Genomic DNA, 25,249 nt, shown 5'->3' with positions numbered 1-25,249 from the left:
GGCTGTATAGTTTCCAAACAAGGGTGTATTGGTGCTGAGTGTTCTGGTATAATCACATTGCATGGAAAATCCCTTACAAAACATAAGTAGTCAATTTCTGACTTAAGATGAAAAGGCAGGGCATTCCACGGCGGAGGGTCCAAGTAAGAGCAAGCTCTCCCATTTATAGAGGTCAAGATTGTGGTGGACAGCTAGTAATAGCGCTGCGGCAGAACATAGTTTCCAGCAAGGAATGTGACAGTGGATTCTTGATTCAATGAACGAAGGTCCTTGTTTGTGACATGCCCTATGACCATTGCGAGGTTTTAAGGAACAGGTATTGCTGTAAGGACAACCAGTGTAGATCCTTCACATGAGACGAAATGGAGTTTGTAATGGCAGATCGAGCAATACCCCTCCTCAAGGTTTTAGATTAGTTGCTGGATTGATTTCCTAAAGAGTGCCAAATATAAGGAATTACAGAAATCAGTGTGAGAAAAGATGAGAGCTCTGCCTACTGTACAGCAGGAGTCTAACGGAAACAGAGAAATGTTTGCAGTAGGGTCCACAAGAAGTAGAAACAAGACGAAATGAGAGTTTTGTGACTGTAAGTCATACATACATAATTATTTCTATATTTGTAGCCAATTAATTTAGTATCAGGGCAGTGCCCAGTTCAGGTGAGAACCATGAAGGAGACTAAATAGGTGGATAAACCAACAGCTCATTCTTATCATTCAATTTAAGAGAGTGCCTTTTCATCCAAAATGCTAGTCCCAATGGAAAATAGTGTAGATTATTTTCGAAGGCAATGGATCTGTCAGCAGTGAGACAACAATCCTTGTGCTTTCTACATTAGACGTCAGAGAAACCCCCAAACTGCAAATTAAATTGTCTAATGGCATAAGAAACAAATTGAGGAGGGTGAGACTTAGTGAGGAGTTGTGTGGTACCTCCAAAAGAGCTCCCCCAGTTCCATATAAGGGGAGACACTCCACCGAGAGGCATCAAGACTAATATTACACTCCATAATAAGGAGAGGTGAATGCCAACCTCTCTTTCCAGAATCTTAGAAGGAGAAGGAAAACTGCTCAGTAACTGCTCAGAACAGTAGGATCAACTGTAAGCTTGCTTAATAAAGGACCAACTAGTGCTTCTTTCTTTCTTTCTTTCTTTCTTTCTTTCTTTCTTTCTTTCTTTCTTTCTTTCTTTCTTTCTTTCTTTCTTTCTTTCTTCCTTTCTTTCTTTCTTCTTTCTTTCTTTCTTTCTTTCTTTCTTTCTTTCTTTCTTTCTTTCTTTCTTTCTTTCTTTCTTTCTTTCTTTCTTTCTTTCTTTCTTTCTTTCTTTCTTTCTTTCTTTCTTTCTTTCTTTCTTTCTTTCTTTCTTTCTTTCTTTCTTTCTTTCTTTCTTTCTTTCTTCCTTTCTTTCTTTCTTTCTGGGCAAACAAAATTCCAAGAGAGGCATTATAGGGGGAAAGAAACTGTGGTGCTCATGTGTCACAATCTGTATGGAAAATGGGCGCAGAACAAGAGTTAGTAGGGGAGCCTGACTTGATCCTACAAACACTTGATTTAATTGAATCAATTTATGATGACCAAAATTGCAGAAGAGTCGGTTTAGAATTATCAGAGTTGACATCTCTATGTGAAATTGTCAACGTAAGTATTTTCTCAGAATAAGCTGATATTGAGTCATGTAGGTCAGATCTAGAGGCAGCAAATGGAAACAGGGCTTTTGGAGGGCTCTATCGCCTTTTTAGCACCTACCTAGGGTGTCCACAAGACGACGAACGTCAAGCGGACAGGCATTTTGCATTTTGGCTTTCCTTGTTGTATGGCTGCAGCTCACTCCTAGCTATTCTTTCTACTTTACATGCGCGGTATCTTCTCCAAAATGATTGGCAGTTTTTATTTTCAATTTTTCTGTACCTCTTGTGAACAAACAGAAATTGATCCATGCTCCTAGGAGGTTTCACTGCAATTACAAATGCAAAAGTTAGTCCCATTAATTTCAGTTATGTCATCGCAGCAGACTGGCGAGAAACGAGATATAAAAGGAGAAGGAAAACTATATTTAATTGCTTTTAAAATGACTCAGGCATAGAAAATAATCAAGTTGGTTTTAGAGAACATTATTATTCTTGTCAACAACAGAAAGCTATACCTTCGTGTGATTTATCTGCCAGGGAAACGTTATGTTGATGGGCTTAGGAAGAAATTCTTTTTTAAATTGTTGGAGATGGTTCAAAAGGGAAATCTAATATCTCTTGAGTTCATTCAGTGTTTGTTATATTTCTTAATATTTTGTGCATCATTTTTTGATGTAAATCGCTAAAAGGATTTGTTTTTTATATGAACTTTGAAACTCTCCAGTAGTTTGGTGTCATAAAGGCTTGGAAATGTGGGCTCAAAACAGCGCAGATGGACTACAAAAAATATTTTCACTTAACACCTTTTCACATAAAGACCAATATGAGCGATTGAACGTGAGTGAGGCCCTCGACAAGCGAATGAGTTAGTGAATGAGTGAGCAACTGAGTTTTTATGAGACGTATTTCAACATGAATTGAACAGAGTCAACACCATTGGGAACATCAAGGAAAAATATGATTCTTTTTCTAAATGTACTTAAAACTTCCAACCGAAGATTTGCTCCCTTAAGAAACCTGTAAGGAGATGGCACTCTTACCGGTGCTCATGATATTCTCATCCTTTCTGAATGCTCATTTCATCAGGCGTGAAATCACCCAGAGAAAGGCACTGCATTGCCTACCTAAAATCATTTCTCAAGAGGTTTTTAACTGTGAGTTCCTCTACAAAAGGGGCATGAATATGAACATATATTGATATGTTCTGCCTCCTTGGATCGCTAAACAGAACAAAGTGGCTAATCAGGTTTGTTTTATAATTAGTTAGGACACACTCAGCCAATTTGTACTGCGTGAACCACAAATTTGTTTTACAGAAAATTTATTTTCATTTTTAATTTAGTTTTATTGATTTATCCGTATGTCTTCAAAGGCATGTTTGTCAAAACAGTCGAATCAACAACAGACAATTATGTGCGCAATATATACAAGTGTAGAAAATGTTCACAATAGATACTCAAAGTTCAAGACACCAACAAGCAAATTATTACATACAATACACATTGAAACATAAAAAGCATTTCACAAAAAGAACCAATCCTTTAGCTTATATAACAATGGACAGGCGGAAACCAGAATACACTGAAACTGCCTGCCTGTCGCACAAAACCTGTGATTAGGTGTTTTAAGGATTGACAGCTAGGGCCAACGACAGTGGTATTAATTATTCCCTGGCTGCACCCTTCTTCCTTGTCACAGGCTCGGGGTCAACACGTTTCGAACCATAGAAGATTACGAGGTTCTCCTCAGGACCTGGACTGGGTGAATCCTTCACTGTAAGACATAGGGAGTGGTGTCAAAATAATGCGGTAACATAAGTGGCCTCTCTGACTAAGGAAGAAAAGATTTTAAGGTTTACCTGCAAAGAGCGCGCAGGAGCTGCAAGAATGAAGATTAGCCTCACACAGTGTGAATATTCTGAAAAACAAGGGTTGGTAGCGGTCAGGACTAGTCAGTTCCAAAGAGCCCCATGGGTACACATACATAGATGCATAAATGCCAACCTAGCAGTCCCGTGTCCTACCTGCACTTGGACGTGGAGGCAGGGAGAAGACACGTTGGTCAGGAAGTCCGGGAATTAGTCTTGAGGTGACGGGTGGAGCTACTCGCCTTTGCTGAAACACTAAATGGAAAGTGGCGGTCAGGACTGGAGTCCGCTGTGCCCCACGGGTACAAATACATGCGCACAGAGCAGTGTCATGTCCTACCTGCACTTGAATTTGACAGCAGGGAGATGGAGACGCCCGGGATTGAGTCCGGAGGTCGCAAGGGGTACTACTCTCCTTCGCTAGACTGCTAAATAAAAAGCGAAGAGTGTTACCAGGCATTAGCGTGCCCTACCTGGTGTTTATCAAAGTCATAAGAAACCGAGGCTTGTGCACTTACTCGAACGGGAACTGCATTCAATCCATTCCGCAGCGGCCGGCATCTGACGTGTGCAGTCGCGGGCCGACTGCGATATATTTAACAGGAGAGAGGGCTGGAACAGCTCAAGCCGTGGCAATGAAAAGAGGACAGGGATCGCAAATGGAGCGGTCGCTGGTACTTGTAGTTCCGCAACAATGACACAGGAGGTGCGGTGTATGGAGGAAAACGGCAGCACTGCCAGAGTCATGTATTGAAAGCTAGTGGTGCACAGCTGTGACATGGAAGAGGGGTCCAGCCCGGGCACCTGCAAGCCCATGCCTCCTTGGATGACACACAGTTCTGTGGGGGGTCTGGCCATGCATGGGTTATGCCAAGATGGAACAGTGTGTCTGCCTGTCTTGAACGTGGGAATCCTAGATGCAGCGTAAAGTTTGTTAAAACAAATTAGAGCAGGGGTCAAAAGCTTTTCTAAAAAGCCCTCCTCAGACACCGCTGAATGCCAGGTTACTGAACAACAAGGGGCAGATTTATTAACATTTGACGCAGCACAATGCAGAGACTATTTGCTGCACTGCAGCAAATGGAGAGGGCAGGAATGCAAGCTATGACGCCTTCCTGCGCACTAATGGCTGCTAAGAGCCGAGCCTATGTTGCAAGCAGGATTATTTTTGCGCATGAGGGATACCTCCCACGGGAAGGCGTAGCTTTTTGACACCGTCCCAGAATTGTAATGTAAGTAAATCTGGGAATGCACCAAAAACTATGGGTGGATGCCTGGGAATACCCTCGCCGCACCCAGGGAACACCTTCCCAGATCATTGTAACGCAAGTCAGCAACCTGAGTTGCCTTGCATTACTTCAGATTTACTATGCACCACAGAGCTGTGGCTCTGCTTGGCACAGTAAATCTCAATTAAGGGATTGCTTTGCCCTTGCGTCACCTTGCCTGACACAAGGGCAACTCAAGCCCTTAGTAAATCTGGGCCCACATTTGCCTAGTCCTAATTCCAGCTATGCCTCTTTCTTCCTCCAGCCTACAGTTCTTGAGTTTGATCTCAGTCTTGTAAGTTTCTGTTCCGAACCTGTTTTCTACCTTTGACACTGTTTTCCTATCTTTCTCTTTAGCTTTCTTAGACACTTTTCTGCCTTTCACATGCTCTGAAGAAAAATAAGTCCCCGTCCCTAAAAGTCAGTGCCAGTGCCCACCACTTGTATTACTGACATACAATTAGGAACAGCCTAGGTGTTAATCATCACATGTTCTTCCCCTTGTGACACTAGCAGTGCTTGAGGGGTCTGAACCTATCACTCACATGCAGATATTAAAACTATTGATTAAAGTCAAATCAGGCTCTCCTTCTGATTTCTGTCCTCCATATATAATGACTGCCTTGTCCACTCTTCTCACTTCCACTATTACATTATTATGCAATCTCTTGCTAACCCTAGCTGCTGTGCCTCAGGATTGAAAATCTGCACGTCACGCCTATCTTAAAGTAACCTAATGCTGATCCAAAGTAGCCTGCCAACTACTGTGTCATCTCTCTCCTCCCTTTGTTAGGCAAAGTTCTTGAGTCACATGTGAACAAACAAAGGGGCATATTATCAAGCCTGGGCGATAAAATTATCGCCGCTTTATCGGCAGGAAACTGCAGATAAAGTGGCGATAATGGGCTTGATAATATGCTCTATGGAATTCCAATTGAAGCTCATGTTAGATGTCCTTCACATTTAACATGAGCTTCGATTGGAATTCCATAGAGCATATTATCAAGCCCATTATCGCCACTTTATCGGCAGTTTCCTGCCGATAAATCGGCGATAATTTTATCGCCCAGGCTTGATAATATGCCCCAAAGTTCTTTCTAGCTGGAGGACCACATTTTTTAAACTCCTCACAGTCTGGCTTAGAGTTTTCCCTAGCATTGAAACCGCTCTGTTGGCAGTAGTCGATTCTATCAGACTATACTTAGATGCCAGAACACCGGCAATGCTGGTCCACCCGCCAGCGGCATTCCATGCCGTCTCACATTCCATCATGATTCAACAACGCTACAAGATAGGTATTCAGGGAATAGCCCTAGACTGGACCTAGCCCAAAGACTTTATGAACAACAGGACCCAAATGGTCTTCTTTAGGCACCTTTCATTCAAAGAACCTTCCTCTGGGCCCAAAGATCTTACTTGAGCCCCACTCTTTTTAACATCTGTGTAGCACCCCTTGCCCAGATAGTCAAGTCCTGTGGTTAAGACTAGAGTTAATGCCCAATTAAGTAATGGTGAATTTTTTTTCTCCTAATCTCTCTCTTCACATTACAGTACATCCCTCCCATTTGGGGAGCAGGGGCTCTATCGATAAAAGAAGTTCCGTTTTTAATATTGGACCTGTTTAAAATGCTAACCTAAGGAAAGTGTTCGCTTAAGATGACTATTCTGAGCTACAATTGGGGAAAAGGTGGTTGCTGTCAGGGTAAAGATTCAGACTTGTAAATACTGGACTGAGTATGAATAATGGACTTTTCTCCCCTCCATGTTTGATAAGCTTAAGTTCCAGTAGCAGTAGGAGTGACATGGATGAAATAGAGCATAGCAGCATATCTGCCTTCCCAGTGAAGGGTGGACAAACCACATGTACATTTTTTAACAGGACAGAAATCATGTGGTCACTCATGATCACTTATGTTACAGTGAGGAGACAATTTATTGTACTGTGACCTTCTGCCCACCCATCTTTCTATCACATCCTGGGATTCGCACATTAATTTCATGGTTCATTACCAGGTTTTCAATAAAGCCTACTCCGGGTCTTCTACCTGCATTTTTGCACCCTGCCGTAAAAGTCAGAGGTTGTTATCCATTATGAACCATAAAACATAAACCCTGTTTTCAAGCTGGTTAGTAACATGCTGTATATCACAATTAACGTTTTGGACCGTTTTGGGAAAATTAAATCTTCTGACTTTTCAATTTAAATCAATACTCTGCAATCAGCACCTCCATTGTCAACAATATAAGGCACTTTCTACTGAACGCTGAGGGGAATGAACACCAAGGCTGCCTTGTCTTGATTCCACCTTATGACTCTTTCCTCCACCACCTCGCACTTCCTATCTATTTATCTCTTTCTCTCTATGCCATTATTTCCTATCTTTCTTTTCCTCCTCCTTTTTCCCATTCCTGCCTCTCACTCTATTACTCAGTGTCCAAATGTAATAATGAAAAATGATCCATGGTCTTAAAAAATGACTGCCAGCATCCACCACCCACACAAGTCAGGCATCAGTAATTTCCATGAAGGAGACCAGTATCATCTGCTAAAGTATGGTAATGGATACCCTCTTTGAAAAAAATACCCAACTGCTGGCTCTAGTTGGTGTCAAATTAAAGAGGCTTAACAGAAGGATAAAAAGCGTTCCGCATTGAACCATTCAGACAACTGCTGCAAAGTATCCACAATCAACGAGCACTATCCAGTTCCTTAAACTAATACAATGTGCACAAATAAAATGGCACCATTTACTGTTTCTAAAGTCTCGGAAAAGTACCAGCAAAAATATTAACAAATAGATTACATCTATCACTGCTCAACTTTGACCACCAGCATTGTTCAAACTCTAGAGAAGTAAAGAGTAGGACTGCTGAGATCCTCCACCTCAAAGAGCGTCTGCCATTGCCCTGTCAACTCTCTTTCCAAAATTCTGGACAGCTACGGAAGTAGACAGTTATGTAGGAGTCATCAGGAAAATGTGAGTGCACTCTAAGTGTTTTGGCTGGAAGGTTCCTCTTCTTCAAGTACGCAGATCTTAATGATAGTTGAGCTAGAGGGAGGGTCTGCGAGGGGAAGATGGCTCACTAGAAATCCCATTACCTATGAGAGAGCAGTGATTCTATACAAATCAATTAGCACTTCTCAGTATTTATATTGATAGGTTTCATTGATTTTATTGAAGAAAGTTTAGACCTCTGCTTATATAGTTGCCAGAACTAATCACAATTTAATACCAACAAACAAGGATATCAGATCAAGAATATCTGCTTGATTTATTGAAGGTCTTATCCATATTTATGTCATAAATGTGCACCTAGATAAGTGCAAACACATGCTTATCACTCAGCATGCATGTAGTCACCCACCAAGCAATCTAATAAAAGAAAGTAAGAGAGCCCCCCTTCTCCACAACAGATGAGGCCCACCCAGCACCTCCATCACCTCACTCACAAAGTTATCCTCAGTATTGTAGGCCTAGTAGTCGTAGTCGGACTGATTGCAATTAGGCAGTGACCAGCTGCATCAGACGGTCAATCAATGATTGCCAAATAGAAGCAAAAAGGTGATGTTTTTGCAGTATATCATACAAGAGCTTTTCCACAGTAAAACCTATCATACCTTATATTACATTATGTAAGATAGGTGGAGTCTGGTTGTCTCTAGGCTATTTTTTGAACTGCTCTCCCGCAAGCAACATTTGTCCTGCTAGAATTCTGTCCCTGCCTGACACAGCCTCTGCCTACAGGCCCTGGGATGACACCACTATTACCATGTGAGAGACGGTATTCCAATACTCAATTAATTTTACTCAAGGTTTCTTTCTAAAGGTTTTCATATTTAGACAAGGCCATCATGTATGGAGGCTAGTGCTTGCCTCTGTTTCACACCTCTAACATACATCAGAGATTCCCAGGTACAAACTATTCAGTTTCTGTAGTTTCAGATACCAATTATACACCAACTTGTAGCATTGTTCCCTATGCTTAAGTTTTATGAAAATGTGAGGAGCTGTTCTCAGTCCACCCCTCAAGTTTGTCTACCAAGTGCTCTCTCCCGTGCCTTCCAGAAAAACTGTGTATTCCCTCTCCACCCTTCAGCAGTTTGTAGAGAGAAAAATAGATATTCTGAAGGAGCAACACATTAGTACAAAGGTTAAAAGTTTATTCAGATTTCTGCATGCAGACTCTTTCCAACTGGATTGCATAATCTAGTGTCTTATCTGAGTGTAAGACCCTCTATCAGCCTCTGTTTGTTCCATTCTTGTTTACTGTACGCGACCATATCCTGAACAAACATGTCTTTAATGGTCATGCGCCCATCCTCCCTCCACCTCCAAAAAGATGTTGCATTCAGTGCAGGAATACACTCAGGTTTGCACAGTATGGTGGTTTCATGACCAGCATCTACCTGTTCACTGTGAGGTACCATGGCCACAGGAGGTTACATGTAATGCGGGTAAGGTACACATTTTTGTGGCCTGAGAGGTTTAGGGATCCACAAGAGAGTCCAGAGTTCTCTATCCACTACCAGCCTGTCCAGATGGACCCATATTTTATCTGTCTCACTCACTGTCCTTGATTGAAACAGATGTAGATGAGTAGCCTGTAGCAACCCCACAGATCTAGGCTGGTCAGTCTTCTGCTTTGAGGAGCCATCATACTTTTTTCTACGAACCTCACACTTTTTCCACCTCAGATACGTTCTCTAATCTTCCTCCTTAAACGAAAATTGTCATTAGTGGGGCTAGGGGTTGGAAGGACTTGGAAGAGATGTAAGAGGCTTGGTAGTATGTACATCTTCACCACTGCAACTGTACCCAACCATGCAAAAGAAGGATACACCTTTAATGCATGCCAGCTTGCACTCTTAATTTGAGTGGTAGTAGTATGGTCTAAACCATTTGGTCAGTGAGTTAGTGTTAATGACGCCCAGACAGAGTATAGATGTAAATAGCCATCTAAAGGGACATACCTGATTTTAAACTTATCAGCATCAAAGGTAAGTTCTGCTATGTAAGGGCGCTGCCAAAAAGAAGCTACAAGAAGCTCTATTGAGAAGACAAGAAGAGGTGGGGAGAGGGAGTTTCCCTGTTGTGTACCGTTTTTGAGCTTGAAGCTACTGATCCTGATCTCATTCACTAGTATCCCTGCTGATGACTCTTTATAGACCAAGAACCCCCAGTTGATAAAGTGCTGACCAACGTCTACCTGCTTGGATACCAGCTGAAGAAAGTTCAAGTTAAGCGGTCAAATGCCTTTTTAGCATTATTTATAATTATATATTTGTGATGCTTATTTCTGATAAACTAGTCTGATTCAGGAATCGGTGCGCTGTACAATAGAAATGCGTACGCGTAGAACTGCCAGTCGCAATACTAGGTAGAGTTGACAGCCTTTGGGTTCTGCTAAGGACTTGGACTTTTTATAATAAACATGCATTTTACAAAAAAAAACATATTGTCTCAGTTGAGCCAGTGTGACGACCGGATTCTCAGACCAGATAGGATCAGCTCACCAGAGCACCACCAACCCAGTCGAAACGTAACCACCTCCCTCCTCAGGACCCATCTATCCAGGCACCTGGGTACCTACCTGAGGATGGGGAACTCACAATATACAAGCTCATATCATCAGAAACACCACTAAATCTATAGGGATTACTAGGAATACTCACTAATTACTAAGGACGTCCATGCCCTACACCACACTCATACCTCATAGTCTCGCGACCACATGGGCCCAGACTAATCTACCCTGGGGCAGTTCTGATTATATACCATTACACACTGACTGCAACCAGTGCTCACTCAAGCCACTATCCTGTGGGTAACTCAAGCCACAATCTTGTGGGTATAAGCACCAGTGTCCCCTCTGGTGTTCTCTTACTTACACCCCAAGCCACAATTCTGTGGGTATAAGCACCAGTTTCCCCCCTGGTGTTCTCATTAACGCCGCCTACTAATGACAATCACTTTCCTATGAATACCTTCAGCTCTCTCTCTCTCTGTTGGGAAGTTTCTCTCACTATTCACTAGGGGATCACTACTACAATAATATTATGAATAAAGGCCGAATTATACAGTGTACAACTTATCCTCTAGTTCAAGGGCTCCTCTCTCCCTAATTATTCAGTTGTCACTTACCTGATCGGGGGTCGCTTCCGTTCGTGCACTGACACCTGACTAGAAGAAAAGGTTACCTGCACTATATAAGAACAAGGCATACGCTGGTTCACTAAGAACTGGGGTACCTTTATTACAATAACAACAATATAACACTATACTATAACACATAGCCTGAAAAGTAAAATGGGAATAGACACATACACAGATCTGCGGGGTCTCTGTAAAGCTTTATTACTATACCACATCCACATGTAACTAACAGGGACTGTAAATAGACTGCACACCGCTGAAAGGAAAAGGATTAGCAACACAATAGGGACAAGGTTAATGTTTAAAGGTAAAGGACAAATATCACCTGGTTAGTATGAGGTCTTGCTCTAGCTGTCATCTGGGCTCCTCTCTCGTCTGTGCCTTAGCTCGTCTTAGATCCTTCCCTGCACTCTTGGACACACATCTGCGCTGATCACTCTGCACTGGATTCCTCTCCCCCACAAACTTTCTCCACCTTCCAGCTTCAGCCTAATAGTTTCTGCCGCTCTGATAACCGTTCGCTCCACTAGCTTTTTCACTCTGTCTGATTATCTCAGCTCCAATGTCCAATTCACTCCAGCTGCTCCCACAGATTAATCCACGATATAACTTCAGTCTCTTCCAAAAGGCATCACTTCAGACTCCAGCTGATCACAACTCCTTCTGATAAGTAACTGCTTCTGACTGCTTCCTTCAGTTCCAAACATTATCTCACTTCTCTCTGTTCAAAACACCATCTGCTCACAACTGCTTCTGGTTTCTCTCTCTGGTTCCAGCTCAATGACTGTCTGTCTGTCGTCTCTCTGTTCCAAGCATCTTCTTCTTTCTCTGACTCCAACTGTCTCACAGACAAACTGACTAACTGACTTCTCTCTGTTCCAAGCATCCACTGTCTCTTCTCCTCTGCTCCAACTCCTTCTGCTTCCAACTCCACTCCTTCTCCTTCTCTGCTCCTTCTGATTCTGCAACTCAACTCAATTTGAATTTGAATTTGAATTTTAAAATATTTATAGAGCGCTCTTATACCAGAATCGGTTTCATGGCGCTAAATAGCAGAACACCAGTGGGTGCAGGGAAGAGGGCTAAACGGAAAAATCACGTTAAAGCGCTCAGCGCGCAAGCCCTCTGCCCTTTGCCACCGGGCTTCAGACAACTCAACTCCACTCCTTCTGATTCTCCACTCCTTCTGCAACTCTTTCTGTTCCAATCATCGACTGACTGACTCCGCCTCTGCACTTCACTAATATGGAATGCTGTCTCCTCATGGAAAGTTCCAGCCAGCAGCCTCCTCCCACCGATTCCATGTACCAGGCTCCTTGCGTTAGACGCTCCCACAGTGACCAGCTGCTTGTTTCGTCTAGAGACCTGAGCCCAGAGACACTTCCTGATTAGATTCAGCTCTGGCCGGTTCTCTCCAGTTCGCTTAGGGCGAACAACACCTCATAACTAAAACATTACCTTTACCCTGCAAGCATCTCAATCTGCAGGGACAGAAAGCAAAATGGAGTCTCTCTAGTTCTGGGCCTTGTAGGCCTGAGAAGGATGAAATAACACTTAGTACATACACAAATCATACCAATATGTAATATAAAGTCAGGACTACAGGATCCACCCTCTACTATAGGTAGGATGATGAAAGGGCACATAATTATGTCAAAGCCAATTGGCAATAGATGGATTAGAGTCAAGAATAAGGGATCTATCATCATATTAAGCAGCTATCCTCTAGTTTAGGCTTCTAGGTCTGGAAAAAGGCCTTAAAAGGACCAACACAAGGCAAGAATAGAGATTCAAGATGGTAGCAAGCTTAAAGTCACCATCACTCAGAAGTAGAGCCAAAAACCCGGTCAGAACAGCCAGTGATCACATTTTGGTCAAACTCACTAGCCATGTGTTGAAAGGGCACATTCAAAGGCTCTTAAATATTTGATCGCCTCAGTGGACAGAATGGATATAGTTTCCACTTGGGATATGAACGAAAAAATGAGCCATGGCATAGTCACCACCTTCTTACAATGAATGGTTGTTGCCAGCCTGCAAAGTATATTTCTAAAAACACATACCAACATTATGTACTATCTATCTACTCCTACTGTTACTGTCGACTGCTACTAACTACTACCGCTACTATATCATTCTAGATACATTTCAACGTAATTTAAATAATGTTTGAGGCAAATATTGGCATGATTATTATTCTTAAACTAATAAGCGCCACCTGTGAGGTGTATCTATCATTAGTCCCTGTAGTGAGAGTTAATGAGCTATTATCATGGTCACTGGAATTATGTGAGTCCGCTGCAGTGGCATGATCCGCATAATTATGGATTCATCGTTCTTGTTACATAATCCCCCATGCACTGCATGTTTTACAAATTTCAACATTAAATGCATGTAGATGAACCTGATCACAATTTACTAAAAAAGGTAACGCTCCACATGTGGTGCTGCACAGTGGTAGACCCTTTGCAAAGCTTAACTAGTCACATATTAGTTGTTGATTGCTGCATTCAGGTGTTAAAGTATACCTTTGCACATACAATGATAACGTCTGTAGAAATGACAAATTAGCAAAATATTACTGCCAGAGAATGTATTGCTCAATGCCGCATAACTTTGCCTTTTGCTTGACATATAGTCGAGTCAGTCCTGTCACATATGTTGGTCTTACTTAGAATGCTGCCTTTTTTTTACCATATAAGTAGTAAAAAAAATACTGCTGAGTCTAGTGGTGTTTTTTAAAGGTGTATTCATAGATTAGGTTGTGGTAAAATATCTAAATAAAAAGTTTGTTAAACATGGTTTCCCGTGTTGTCTACACCATGTTTTACTATTTGTGCCTTTTTCCAAATATCTGTCAGAGGTATGTGCTGGAGCAAAATCTGTTTGCTCAATTCCACATGGCAGTAGCAGCAAAAAAGGTAAAAGTGGATTCAACCTGTTTTTAATGGACCACTGCAAAGTTTCTGTGATATTGTGTTGTGTTCTCCATGTTTTTACTACACTTCAAAATTAACTATTGCTCAGAATAACAGTGATGGTTTTCAAACTTTATTAACTTTGACTCATACATTTAATCTCATTATGGAGTTACGGGAAATTCCAATTGGACCGATTACGAGTGTTACACATAATAGGATGTTTTGTTCCCTGCAAATACTGGTGCAAATTCTGGTTCGATAAGAGTCTTCCGATTAATCTTTAGTTCCAACTAAGGCAGACATAAAATTCAACACATTTAAACAATGCGAAGGAAATTTGGCCCCACAAGAAAGACAGAGGGTGTTTAAGTTCAAAATCGTAAAGGGTTATTAAAAGATTTGGAAAGTTAAAACTTAAGTCTTCAGCATTAATTGCTATTTAATACCCAATACGTTAATGTATTAGTCAATATATTCAAAGCAATTCACAAACTGTTATACAGTTGTCTGGAATAGAATTGAGTGGTTCAGTTCAACCATAAAGGGAGTGCCCAACACTGCAAAGCTCGGGAAAACTCTGGGAAATTTTGGGAAGGAGGCAGGATAAAAGAATTCTGCCAGAAAGCCTCTGAGAGGCACTAGCAGACATCGGCTCACAAGAAGTGGAAAAGGGGCATTTTTCAGGCAAAGAAGCTTCTGCAAACCAGTGAAAAGGGGTGCCTGTATCTGTGTCTACAATGCATTTACTTAAATCTCAGATTTTCTAGAATTTCGCTACACCTACACGACTTCCATGAAAAGAACCAATCAGGTTCAAGTACATACAGATAAAGCACAATTATTAGTTTCTAAAGCTAAGACATAATGAAGTCACACTAAACCTCCTTCAAATAACAGTTATCAACATAATAATGAGATACATTCAGTCTAAATTGTTCTCCACAGGTGCTTATTACTGCAACCTACAAGTGTTGCATGAGCATAAGCATTGGGCCCATATTGGGATGGGGAGGGGCAGACACATCACAGACCAGCTTGTTGGTATGCAAAAGGCCACTTTATTGGAAAGAGGTGCACCTTACAAATAGGTACCCTTGGCCTGTGCCGAACAAAACTAAGCCTCACTAAATATATACTTCCTAACATACCCCGCTCCCCCACCCCTAAAATGGATCCTCCCCTGCAACGGTTATAAACACCAACTTGCAATTTCCAACATTCCTACCTACCTAACTATCTAACTTCTTATATCTAACCAACTGTAAACCCAGACCTCATAATTCCCCCCTGCACTTTTAAGAAAAACATGCCAACACAAAGGACTACCGAAAAAACACACCAGCACCTGTTCCAGCGACGAAAACCCCATACAATAGAACCCCCAATGCACCTGGTCCCAACAAGACCACCTCGTAAAAAACCCCATCCTACACAAACCCTCTAACCCAATAACCCCCCCCCCCCCATTAGTAAGAAACAAAGCGCCGGAGGGCGGGAAACCGAGAAAACCCCCAGGACACCTACAGCTGGCTGCTGGGTCACTACCACCAAAATGGAGGGTAGTTTCCAAAATGTCTGGCTAAATATGCCACTAGCCCAAAAGTAGCCCAAGACCAACCCAACCAGCCCAAAAAGGAGCCCACAAGCCCAACCAGCCCAACTGAGGTGCTGGGCGGCATCTCCCCCCCAGGCCAAAATCCCCCTGGACGGACATGCCTCCCGCTGGTCGACCGCCCCTCCCAAGGCCCTATTCTCATGAGAACAGAAAATAACTGATACATTGTTTGAAACCGACTGCTAGGTCAGCTTCTTCAGAAAGAAAGAGACATACACAACATGGAAGAAATGGCATCAAATGATAGCCATCTTAAAATGAGACATACATAAATGATGGTTTACTCAATTGTGAATAACACACATTAAATACAGTTGCCCCTGTGCACGTTAATGTAGATATTGAAGCAAAAAATGTCATTATGAAAAAAATTTCACCACAGGCCTCATTTGGAATTAGGACAACCAACTTAACTTTGCTGATCTTGTGTCTTTCACCTGGAGATTACGGCGGCAGATTGAGTTTCTGGGTTAAACTCTTGGAGGAAATGAGGAATGAGGAATGACCAGGGTAGTGGTGATTGATACAGATTCACCTGGTATTAGCTCATTTCTCGCTGGATCCTTGATATTGCACATTTAAGACGTGTGACTTTGCCCCAGTCCATGAGTTACTGATGTCCCAGTGTTGGCATATCTGGGGCAGAGTTGCAATGTACAGCTATGGGGCATTCGTTATGAGAGATTGTGTACTTACCTGTGACTTTCTTATATGTCCATGTGGTGAATCACATAGAGGAAGGCCTGTGGTGCACTAAAGGGTATGTTAACCAGCAAATCAGATGAGCAGCAATAAGCATAAAGACGCAGTGTATTTTCTTGTGTTCTTTGAAATAATAACTTAATCAAAGCTTTGTTCTTTTTATTAGGTAAACCAGTAATGATTGTGACCGAATACATGGAGAATGGGTCTCTAGATACGTTTTTGAAGGTAATGTTTTTTGGGTTACTGATCTCTGCTGCAAATAATGTATGCCAAAGCACACCCACCTCACCTTTTCCATTATGTGTGCTCTTAGCTTCAAGTTATATTATTAGGCCTGTCGTTAGCCCCAACCCTTTACTTTAGGGGCTTTCCGTCAACCCTATTCCTTCAATGGGCTGTTATTGTGTCATTGGCATTTTTTCTACCCCCTACAGCATACAGCAAGGGGCAGGTGGTCAGCCAACTTCTATCATTGTATAATTCCACTTTGACTGGCAGCATTCTGTCCTATCACAAGGAGCACTTCCACGCACAAAGTAGTTCCTTTTCATGCCAGGAAGTACTATGGCAATGTGTGATATTTGATACTAAAAATAATATAGTTTTAGCCTTTATGAGATTGATGAGTGTCTGGCAGCTTTACCAACAATAAAGATTTGCAAAAAACATGATAAAATAAAAAAACACGTTGACACAGCCAAAAGACTAAAGTATACAAAAAGTGATGGACGAAAATATGAATTAAACATTTGGACTGGAGTGTTTCCTTTGAAGCAGTGTCAAAACTGATTTGCATATGGTTGCTTCCAACCTGAGGTGGAATGGTGTTCAAAATAACAATGGACTGGGATTCGGTCAAGAGAAATTTCCAGTGGGTGAGATTTATTCAAGCATTCCATCCATCACTTTTTGTATACTTTAATTTGTAACCCTAAGTGGGGCGGGTATGTCCAGACGTGGGTCCTGTGCACACTGTATCACTAGAGTCAAGCTATACCTGGATGATGAGCCTTAACTAGAGAAAAACACGTTCTGGGTTGCTTGTATTCTGGTTCAGGGAGGAACTGGCTCGGCATTTCGGACTAAACTATTATCATTGTAAAAGGGCCAAGACTGGTTTGCATATGGTTGAGCCCAACCTGAGGTAGCTTGGTATGCAAAATCACGATGGACTGGAATGTATCCAGAGGAATTACCAGTGGCTGAGATTAACTCAAGAATTCCACCCATCACTGTTTTTCATACTTTAGTGTAAGTCAAAAGACTCTCATCCAAAGTCAGGCATTTTGGCTTTGCCAATGCTAGTTTAAGTAGGATTTTATATGAAATTCATACTAAAAGCCTATTCTTTTGTTTTTTTATTTTTGATACTGTGATGTAATTGTTTATTTCAAAGATTTAAAATTGTACTTGATGTAGAAGGTGATGTTATCTCTCAGTGGGCCACTTTTTTCCGTCATTGGGGATTTGTTGTGCTTGACATATCGTTTGTTTAATTTTCAGATTTCACAGATTTTAAAACCCAAAAAATAGTTCTAGTTTAAACTGATCAAACAGTTTCTAACAATGATAGCACACATGCTGCTGCACAGTGGCAGCCCCTTTACTGCAGAGTGACAGGTTATCTTTCTTTTGGTGATTGCTGCACTTAGGTGTTACACTGATACTAATGTGGTTCAACCTCTGCCCAGATTATATTATCATTGTAAAAATAACTAAATATTCAAGTATTACCATCACAAAATGTGCTGCATTATGCTGCATTTTTCACCTTTTCTTGACACGTAATTAGCTAACCTCCAGACATAATTTGTTCCTCCTGTACCACATAATAATAGTGGCCCTGATTGCTCACCTACCATAACGGACAGCATGCCCTTTCTCAAAAGTTAGGTTCACACTATGTAAATACCAAAACAGGCATACCTTCTCCAAAGATACCTTTTTTGTGTAATTTTATGTCACCTGGATGCATGGATCATGGAAGAATGGTGCAAGCAATCTGTGTGTGCTTTCCTAAAAGTCAATGGTATGTTGTTTCTTCTTATGAAGGTGATAGGATAGCTGTGTTTCATGCCCGTCTAGTGGATGACAGCGCTCACAATATTACAAGGGAGCAAAAAATACATGTGTATATAAAACTGTTCGTCGTTGTTTGATTCAAAATGAAATGATTTTAACTTGTCTAGTTCTATGAAATTGACTGAGATGTAAGTAAATTATTCATTTTTTTCTGCAGAAAAATGATGGTCAGTTTACGGTAATCCAGTTGGTAGGGATGCTGCGTGGAATTGCATCTGGCATGAAGTATCTTTCCGACATGGGTTACGTACACCGAGATCTGGCTGCTAGAAATATCTTGATCAATAGCAACCTGGTGTGCAAGGTGTCTGACTTCGGACTGTCGCGAGTGCTGGAAGACGACCCTGAAGCAGCTTATACGACAAGAGTGAGTTATGTTCCAGACTCAGAAATAAATGGAAGGATACTTGATTATCTCTAAATGTTTTGCCTACAGCTCACTTTGTTGTGGTTTATACTACTGATAAAAGGTATTAAGGTACAGGGCAGCATTTGACAACATAAACCACTAGCGAAGTGGAGAAGTTCCTAATGGATCTACACAAGCATAAACCCCAAAATATGCAAATATTCACTTACTTACATACATCATTAAAAGTGTTGTTCAAATTTGCTAATTATTGAATTGATCTGTTCTTTTAACAAACAGATGTGCCAGATCTCTCTTAGAATGTTAAATGCCTGGATTATATGTATTTTATGCTTTTCGGATGAGTTCTCTAAAGTTGTATACCTCTTCTAAAATTGAGATGTAAAACAGAATCCTGCTGCCTAAAAATCAGAATAACTGTTGAGTCCCTTCACATGGTCAATGCTTCCAAATATATGCATATGTAGAAATCATCCCCTGTGACGTATTCATGTATAATATGTAGGCAAACAAAAAATAAATGTCTGACGTCTGATAACTGTGTGCCTCGTTGGCAATGCAGCAATCTGAGCTGTATGGATCCACACTGTGTAAATCACAACAAAATGCCATATCAAGCACTTCCATAAAGACATTTTCTGCTTGGTGGTGACGTCTTCTTAAAGTCTCAATAATCACTTTTGATATTTTGGGAATAAGGATTGATTAGGGTACAATCTGTAGTGTAATTCAGATATTTTATCACTCCAGATTATTCTAATCTGAGATCTGTGCTTTCTTTCCTTTCAGCGAGGTAGCACGCATCAAGGCAGGACCAGTTGCTAAACTTACTCCTGCACATATGCGTCTGAGAGAAATGACCAATTAAAACTGCTACCATTACTTTAAGGGAGACGATCGACTCCTTTTGGTTCCTTCCATTCCATCACACGCTTTCAGGCTGCATTCAGCCACTAGCCAGACTCTTAATTCAAACAATAGCTGTTACAGTCTTTCTCTGGATTTCAGACAGAGATGCTATTTTCTTGTTTACTATGTAGATTCCTTTGGGTACAGCCTTCTTTGTTAGTGTTGCCTTTTGTTGGCTGGAGACTAGCTCTAGCCCTTATGAATCTGCCCCTGCACCTAGCCGCGTGATTATTTGTAATATTTCTTTTGAAAATATATTGGCTTGTGCACACACTTAGAGTTGTGAACCATGCGTGATGGTATGTGCTAAATCATAGAACATGATTCAAGTGTCTACAATTAGAATTACCCTTATGCCAGGGACAATCACAAAATCGTGTACTTTTTACCATGGGCTGCTACCTGCTCTTTTGTCCTGAGTAAGACCCGCTTGAATTATATTGGGGTTGAAATGTCAACGGTTTTTGCTTGGTCATGCATGAACTGCAGAGAACTTACCTCTGGATACCCTTCATGTCAGAGTTTCAATTTAACTACAATTGTGACCAAGGCATTTTTTCCTTTCCACTTATTACTCTGTCACTGTTCACTTGCATTTTATCTTCACTTGGAGCACCTATTACCATGCTCTTTAAATTGGCTTATTGAATATTGTCTTGCACTAAATATATGTCCTTTTACCGTTCCATGCATTTTCATTTACTTGAATGAAAAATCAGAGAAGGGCAGTGAAATTAAGATGATAGGTTGAACAAAATTAGAAATACCCAAAATATTATCATTTATTTATTCTGTAGCTATGTACCATTTTACAACGTCTATTCAACGAGAAACAGCTTTTACAATGAGGTTTTTACCACATTGTACCTTTTACCATACATTTTTACCACACATGTTTATAGAATGTATATGCTTTTACAAAGTATGCCTTTACCATGCATTTAAGGTACTTTTGGGATGTGGCGGGTCTCCCCCCACAAATACATTGTTTATATATATATATAAGTATATACATAAACAAAGCGTAGTAACGGCATACGTTGTAAAAACACCTGCTTTCTAAAAAAATGAGGGGTAAAAAATGTGTGGTAAAGGCATGCAGAGTATTTCCTTGTGTTGTTCCATCATACAACCTATTCAACATGGAAGTCATGACGTGCCTTTGGTGACATAGGCCTGCAAGAGTTAATGCTTTACAATTTGAAAACAATCCGATGTGATGTTAAGAAAAATGTGTCTAACTTTCGGAGTGTATACCTACTGAGGTTGCTCCTATGGGACATGCTTGGAGCAGGTTGTTGAAAAATCTGATGTAGGATATCGATTCCAGTTCTGCAGTTCTGTGACTGCAGGGCTGTCAAAGCCTTTTAAGACAAGACACTATAATGGAGTGTCCTCTCTTTGCATTCAAGCTTGTGAATCTGTAATTGGGAGCAACCCTGGAAAAAATGCAGTTACAGATAAGTAACTTCGTGTCTGTCTGATAGTCCCACTAGAAAGTCTGGATTTTGATTTCCCAAAAGATTGGCTAAATTCTTTAAGTGAAACTGTTTCAGCCACAGATCTTTATTGTTTTTAGCTGGAATGTGAACACACTTAATGGCAATTAATTTTAAACTGAAATGATATCAAGCATGAAAAAGGCATAGTTAAAGTTGAATCGAATCCAGACTTTTGTTATATTCTATTACCCAACCTGAGACTTAGGATTGAAAATATAAGTAGATGAAAAAGCAAGCCAAATCATTTTGTTGTATATATATTTTTTTAAATAAAATACAGCCAAGTAAAATCTTTGTCGTCGGACATACTGTCCACCCAGGCAAGATCCTTGAGAAAGTTTGCTTTTAGATGTTCAAGATTGTTCGATTGCGCCAAGCCTATGGGCACGAGCATGCGCTCAACATGTATTTGTTTTCCTGTGTCTGCTGTCAGCATCCAGAGGAGACTGTCTGATTGATTGCTTAACTAGTGCAGCCTTCTCCTGGACTTGTGCCTGCCTCAGCCAGAGAAGGATAACTGAGATGTGGAGCCTCCTTCTGCTCTAGTTTCATGACTGCATTTAGAAGAGAAACCTTCAGGCATCCAATTAGCAGTTGTATGAGTGCTTATGGGTTGGCATGTGATGAAACAGGGCGCGTGCTGTCAAACTCACTTACTTGAAAATCCAGCCTCTTTCAAGAGAGGAAGCAGCATCCCTAGACACTTCTAGAGATATCTTTTTTTCATGTCTTCCAGGGAGGAAAGATTCCCATCCGATGGACGGCGCCCGAAGCGATTGCATTCCGCAAGTTCACGTCGGCCAGCGACGTATGGAGCTATGGAATAGTAATGTGGGAGGTGATGTCTTACGGCGAGCGGCCCTACTGGGAGATGACCAATCAAGATGTAAGTGCTTTCTGAAAGATAACTGTTGGCTGGCCTGCTGCACATTCAAGAGGCAAAGACCAAGTCTGCGCTAAGGTCTCAGTAAGAGAATTCACTGCTGTTAAAAAGCACTCCAGAAACACTGGCCTTTTCCCCTAGCTTTGTAATATTATTGTAGTATTCATAGATCCGACAAAAGTTTGCCAGAGGGATAATAATATTGACCAATAATAAACACCAGCCGTGGCCTGTGCAGGTAAGGGCGGTAGAGCGGTGGGGCCGGGTGGGTGGGGATTGCGACAGACAACGAGGTAAAATTAATTATTTATTTTATTTTCCCTCATTATCGTCTGCCGCATTCCCCCCTCAGCCCGCCCCCACCGCCCCCATCACTCTTACCTGCATGACGGCGGCTGGTAAACACTTACAAGTTGTATCACTAGACACTGTAGGCACTCAAAGAGAGGTCTCCTTTGTGTCAAACATTTCTTATGTTTTGGCATGCTGACCAAACTCCATGGTTCAGCATACACCAATGCATTTAATGCATCACAGAGTGCATTGGAGCACGACATATTGTAATATGTGTTATTTTGTGTGGTATTTTACCCAAATAAGGAGTATTGAACTGAACTGAACTGTAATATGTACATGTCTGCTGACTGAGTTACGGGGTTCACTTCAGATACGGTCTACCCTGAGAGGTTTATAAATTGCTTTAAACTAGTACGCGTGCACTTATTTCCTGTGCATGTTGATCAGACCTTCAATGTCCTCAGCATCTTCTGATCCCTAAAGCAAATACAAATTCTAAGGTGTTGATATGAATTTGTAATGCATTTTAGAGCGCTGGCTGTCTAGCCCCTCATCCACCAGGTACACATACTTTTCTGAATGACGTTTTCACCCAAACTAAAAGCAAGTGCACAAACTGTCCTTTAGACATTTGTACGGTTATGTGGGATTGTGGAGAAAAATGCACTTAAGAAAACCCATTCTGGAGAAACTGTCTGCACAACCATTCTCCCAGGATGTCAAATCTGCCGTCCTTTTTTTAAGGGTCTCAGATACCTTGTTTCTGTTTTTGTGATAAGTGATACAGTTGAATGCTTTTGCTCTCCCTGGCTCACAGGCCACAACTTACACTTGCCTTCTTTGTATTTCGCAACTGGTTGTCAATTATATTTCCATATAAGGTCCGCCCTCTTGATTAAAAACAGTGCCCTTGGCTTTTTGTTTATTTATTTATTTATTGTTCTTACATAGTCCACGTAGATTGAGAGGTAATAGGGCACTTAACATAACAGCTAAAAAATACTTAAACAACAAGAGTGAATCAATAATGAGCAGTAACCGGAAAAAACTGTAAAGCACAATAACTAAAGAAGAAATGAAACAATTTCTTCCTTTGAACCCTACTCCACGCATCACCTAAAATAATGTATTTTCTTTCCTTTCTATGTATCTAAAATATCCAGCAATTTTTCATCAAGATGGCTGGCCCAAGAACCAGGTTGATAAAATGAAGTTACCAATTAACAGGTTCACTTTCCTTCCTACAACTAACCAAAAAAATAGCATTCTAGCCAGGACCACCATTCAACTATAAAAAACTACTGCCATTCCTGGGAACAGGGTTAAATTCCTGAATACAAATACTCCCTTCTAGGGAAATTGTTCTTAAATAACATCCCTACTAGGGCAAACAATTATTCTGTCAATAAATATTGAAAGCTTACCTGTTCTCAACCATGAGATGCTTCTTTCTTCAGTAAGTAAGCAATGTAAAGTGTTTTAATTTGTTATGCTGTGCTTCACCAGCTTCTCACTTCTGTATGCATTTAGTATATCTGCTTCCATATTAGTGGCACGAAAACCTAGGATGACACCAACCCATGCTACCCTGTGTAGGTCACACAGGCTTCCAACAACATAAGTGGTTCATTAGACCCTTCACTATTTAAGAAAAATACCCACAATATTTAAACAATAGAGCCCTTTGATGTAAACCCAACCAGACACGTAGGCCATTATTAAGAGTGACCTCTTAATTCTGTTGGGACTGGTATCTAAAGATATAGGGTCTATTGAAATGATGATTTAGACTCGAACAGCCCCTGTCATGTACCACTCCCAACCACACTACAAATACCTACACACATCACCAACCTACTTTTAGTTAGTCCTTTCAGCATCAACAATCCCCTCTTCCACCTCTGCTACAATCCCTCTCATCACTCACACCACATACCACCTCATGTAATGACCCCTGCCCACTCCACCTTGCACCCTTCCCCACTCGATCTACTACACAAAGACTCCCCTCTCCTACTGAATCCCCACTTGTACGATAATGCCCCCTCATCACCGTACTGGCACCTAAACACCTGAATGAGCTATCTCACTGACAGCTGCCTAGCTCCAACTATGCATGTACCCCCTCCTTCCCTCAGACTACATTACCGTTATCACTTAGTTTCCTTCTCCCCACATAACATTGAACCACAGCAACTGCCACACATCCCCACTTCCTTCAACCACACCCACGAGGGCGATTTTCCACAACCACAATGAGGACACACGTAGCTGTGGCCGCTGCAGGTAAGAGCGGTGGGGCGGTTGTGGGGGGATTTCGAGAGACGACCACGAGGGAAATGAAACAATTAATTTTCCTTTGAGGCCTTCCCTCTAAATCCCCCCTCACCCAGCCTCACCGCCCTACCACTCTTACCTGCAGTGGCTGTGGCTGGACACACATTACACATCACCTCACATCTATACACTGCACCATACACTCCTTTCCGCCTCACTCACCTGCACAGTGTAATCTCCTCCCAAACAAAAACAGTACGCACCACACATCTTCCTGCCCTCCTTTCAAACTCCATTCCCCAGTACATTCATCTCCATAACTCAGCACCTTTCTTCTGTCCTAGACTCTCCACTCCCCCAGTTGAAGGCACACTATCTCTAGTGCTCAATACTGTGGAGTCATTGTCTACCCCACCCCAAAAGATTGGCACCCATTCTCTCCCAAGCTGATATTGTCGATCCACTTGCAAGTTACAGCACCCTGTCACCCCATCCTCCTCTACTCTGACTAGCACTACCTCTGTAGACAACTCCAACCAATCCAGAATTCTGGCTATTTCCTTGAGTCGTCCCAAGCACCAGACCCGCCCAAAGCATTCACCGGCTTATAGGAACATTATTCCTATCATAACCAAAACCTCTGATACCCCTCACACCAAATCAGTTACCTCAGCTGTACCCTGCATGCTCCACAGCTGCAGATCAGCAATAAAGCAAATTTCAGACACTACTGCTCTCTTGATTCTTACTAAGACCTGGTTCCCTGGCACA

General features: G+C 41.5%; 1 protein-coding gene across 5 annotated transcripts in view; it reads left to right on the top strand.

The window, feature by feature from the left end:
• EPHA5 (EPH receptor A5) overlaps positions 1-25,249 on the top strand; it is a 726,990-nt gene that overhangs the window by 659,878 nt on the left and 41,863 nt on the right. For all 5 annotated transcript variants that reach the window (XM_086961930.1, XM_086961929.1, XM_086961927.1 and 2 more), the window contains 3 exons: positions 16,322-16,383; positions 18,398-18,607; positions 21,758-21,907. In XM_086961930.1, the coding sequence (XP_086818056.1) occupies positions 16,322-16,383; positions 18,398-18,607; positions 21,758-21,907 (422 nt within the window). The remainder of the gene's footprint in view (positions 1-16,321; positions 16,384-18,397; positions 18,608-21,757; positions 21,908-25,249) is intronic.

Source organism: Lissotriton vulgaris, chromosome 3_1 (genome assembly GCF_964263255.1).
Source record: "Lissotriton vulgaris chromosome 3_1, aLisVul1.2, whole genome shotgun sequence".
Lineage (NCBI taxonomy): Eukaryota > Metazoa > Chordata > Amphibia > Caudata > Salamandridae > Lissotriton > Lissotriton vulgaris.
This window is presented reverse-complemented; position numbering and strand designations above follow the sequence as displayed.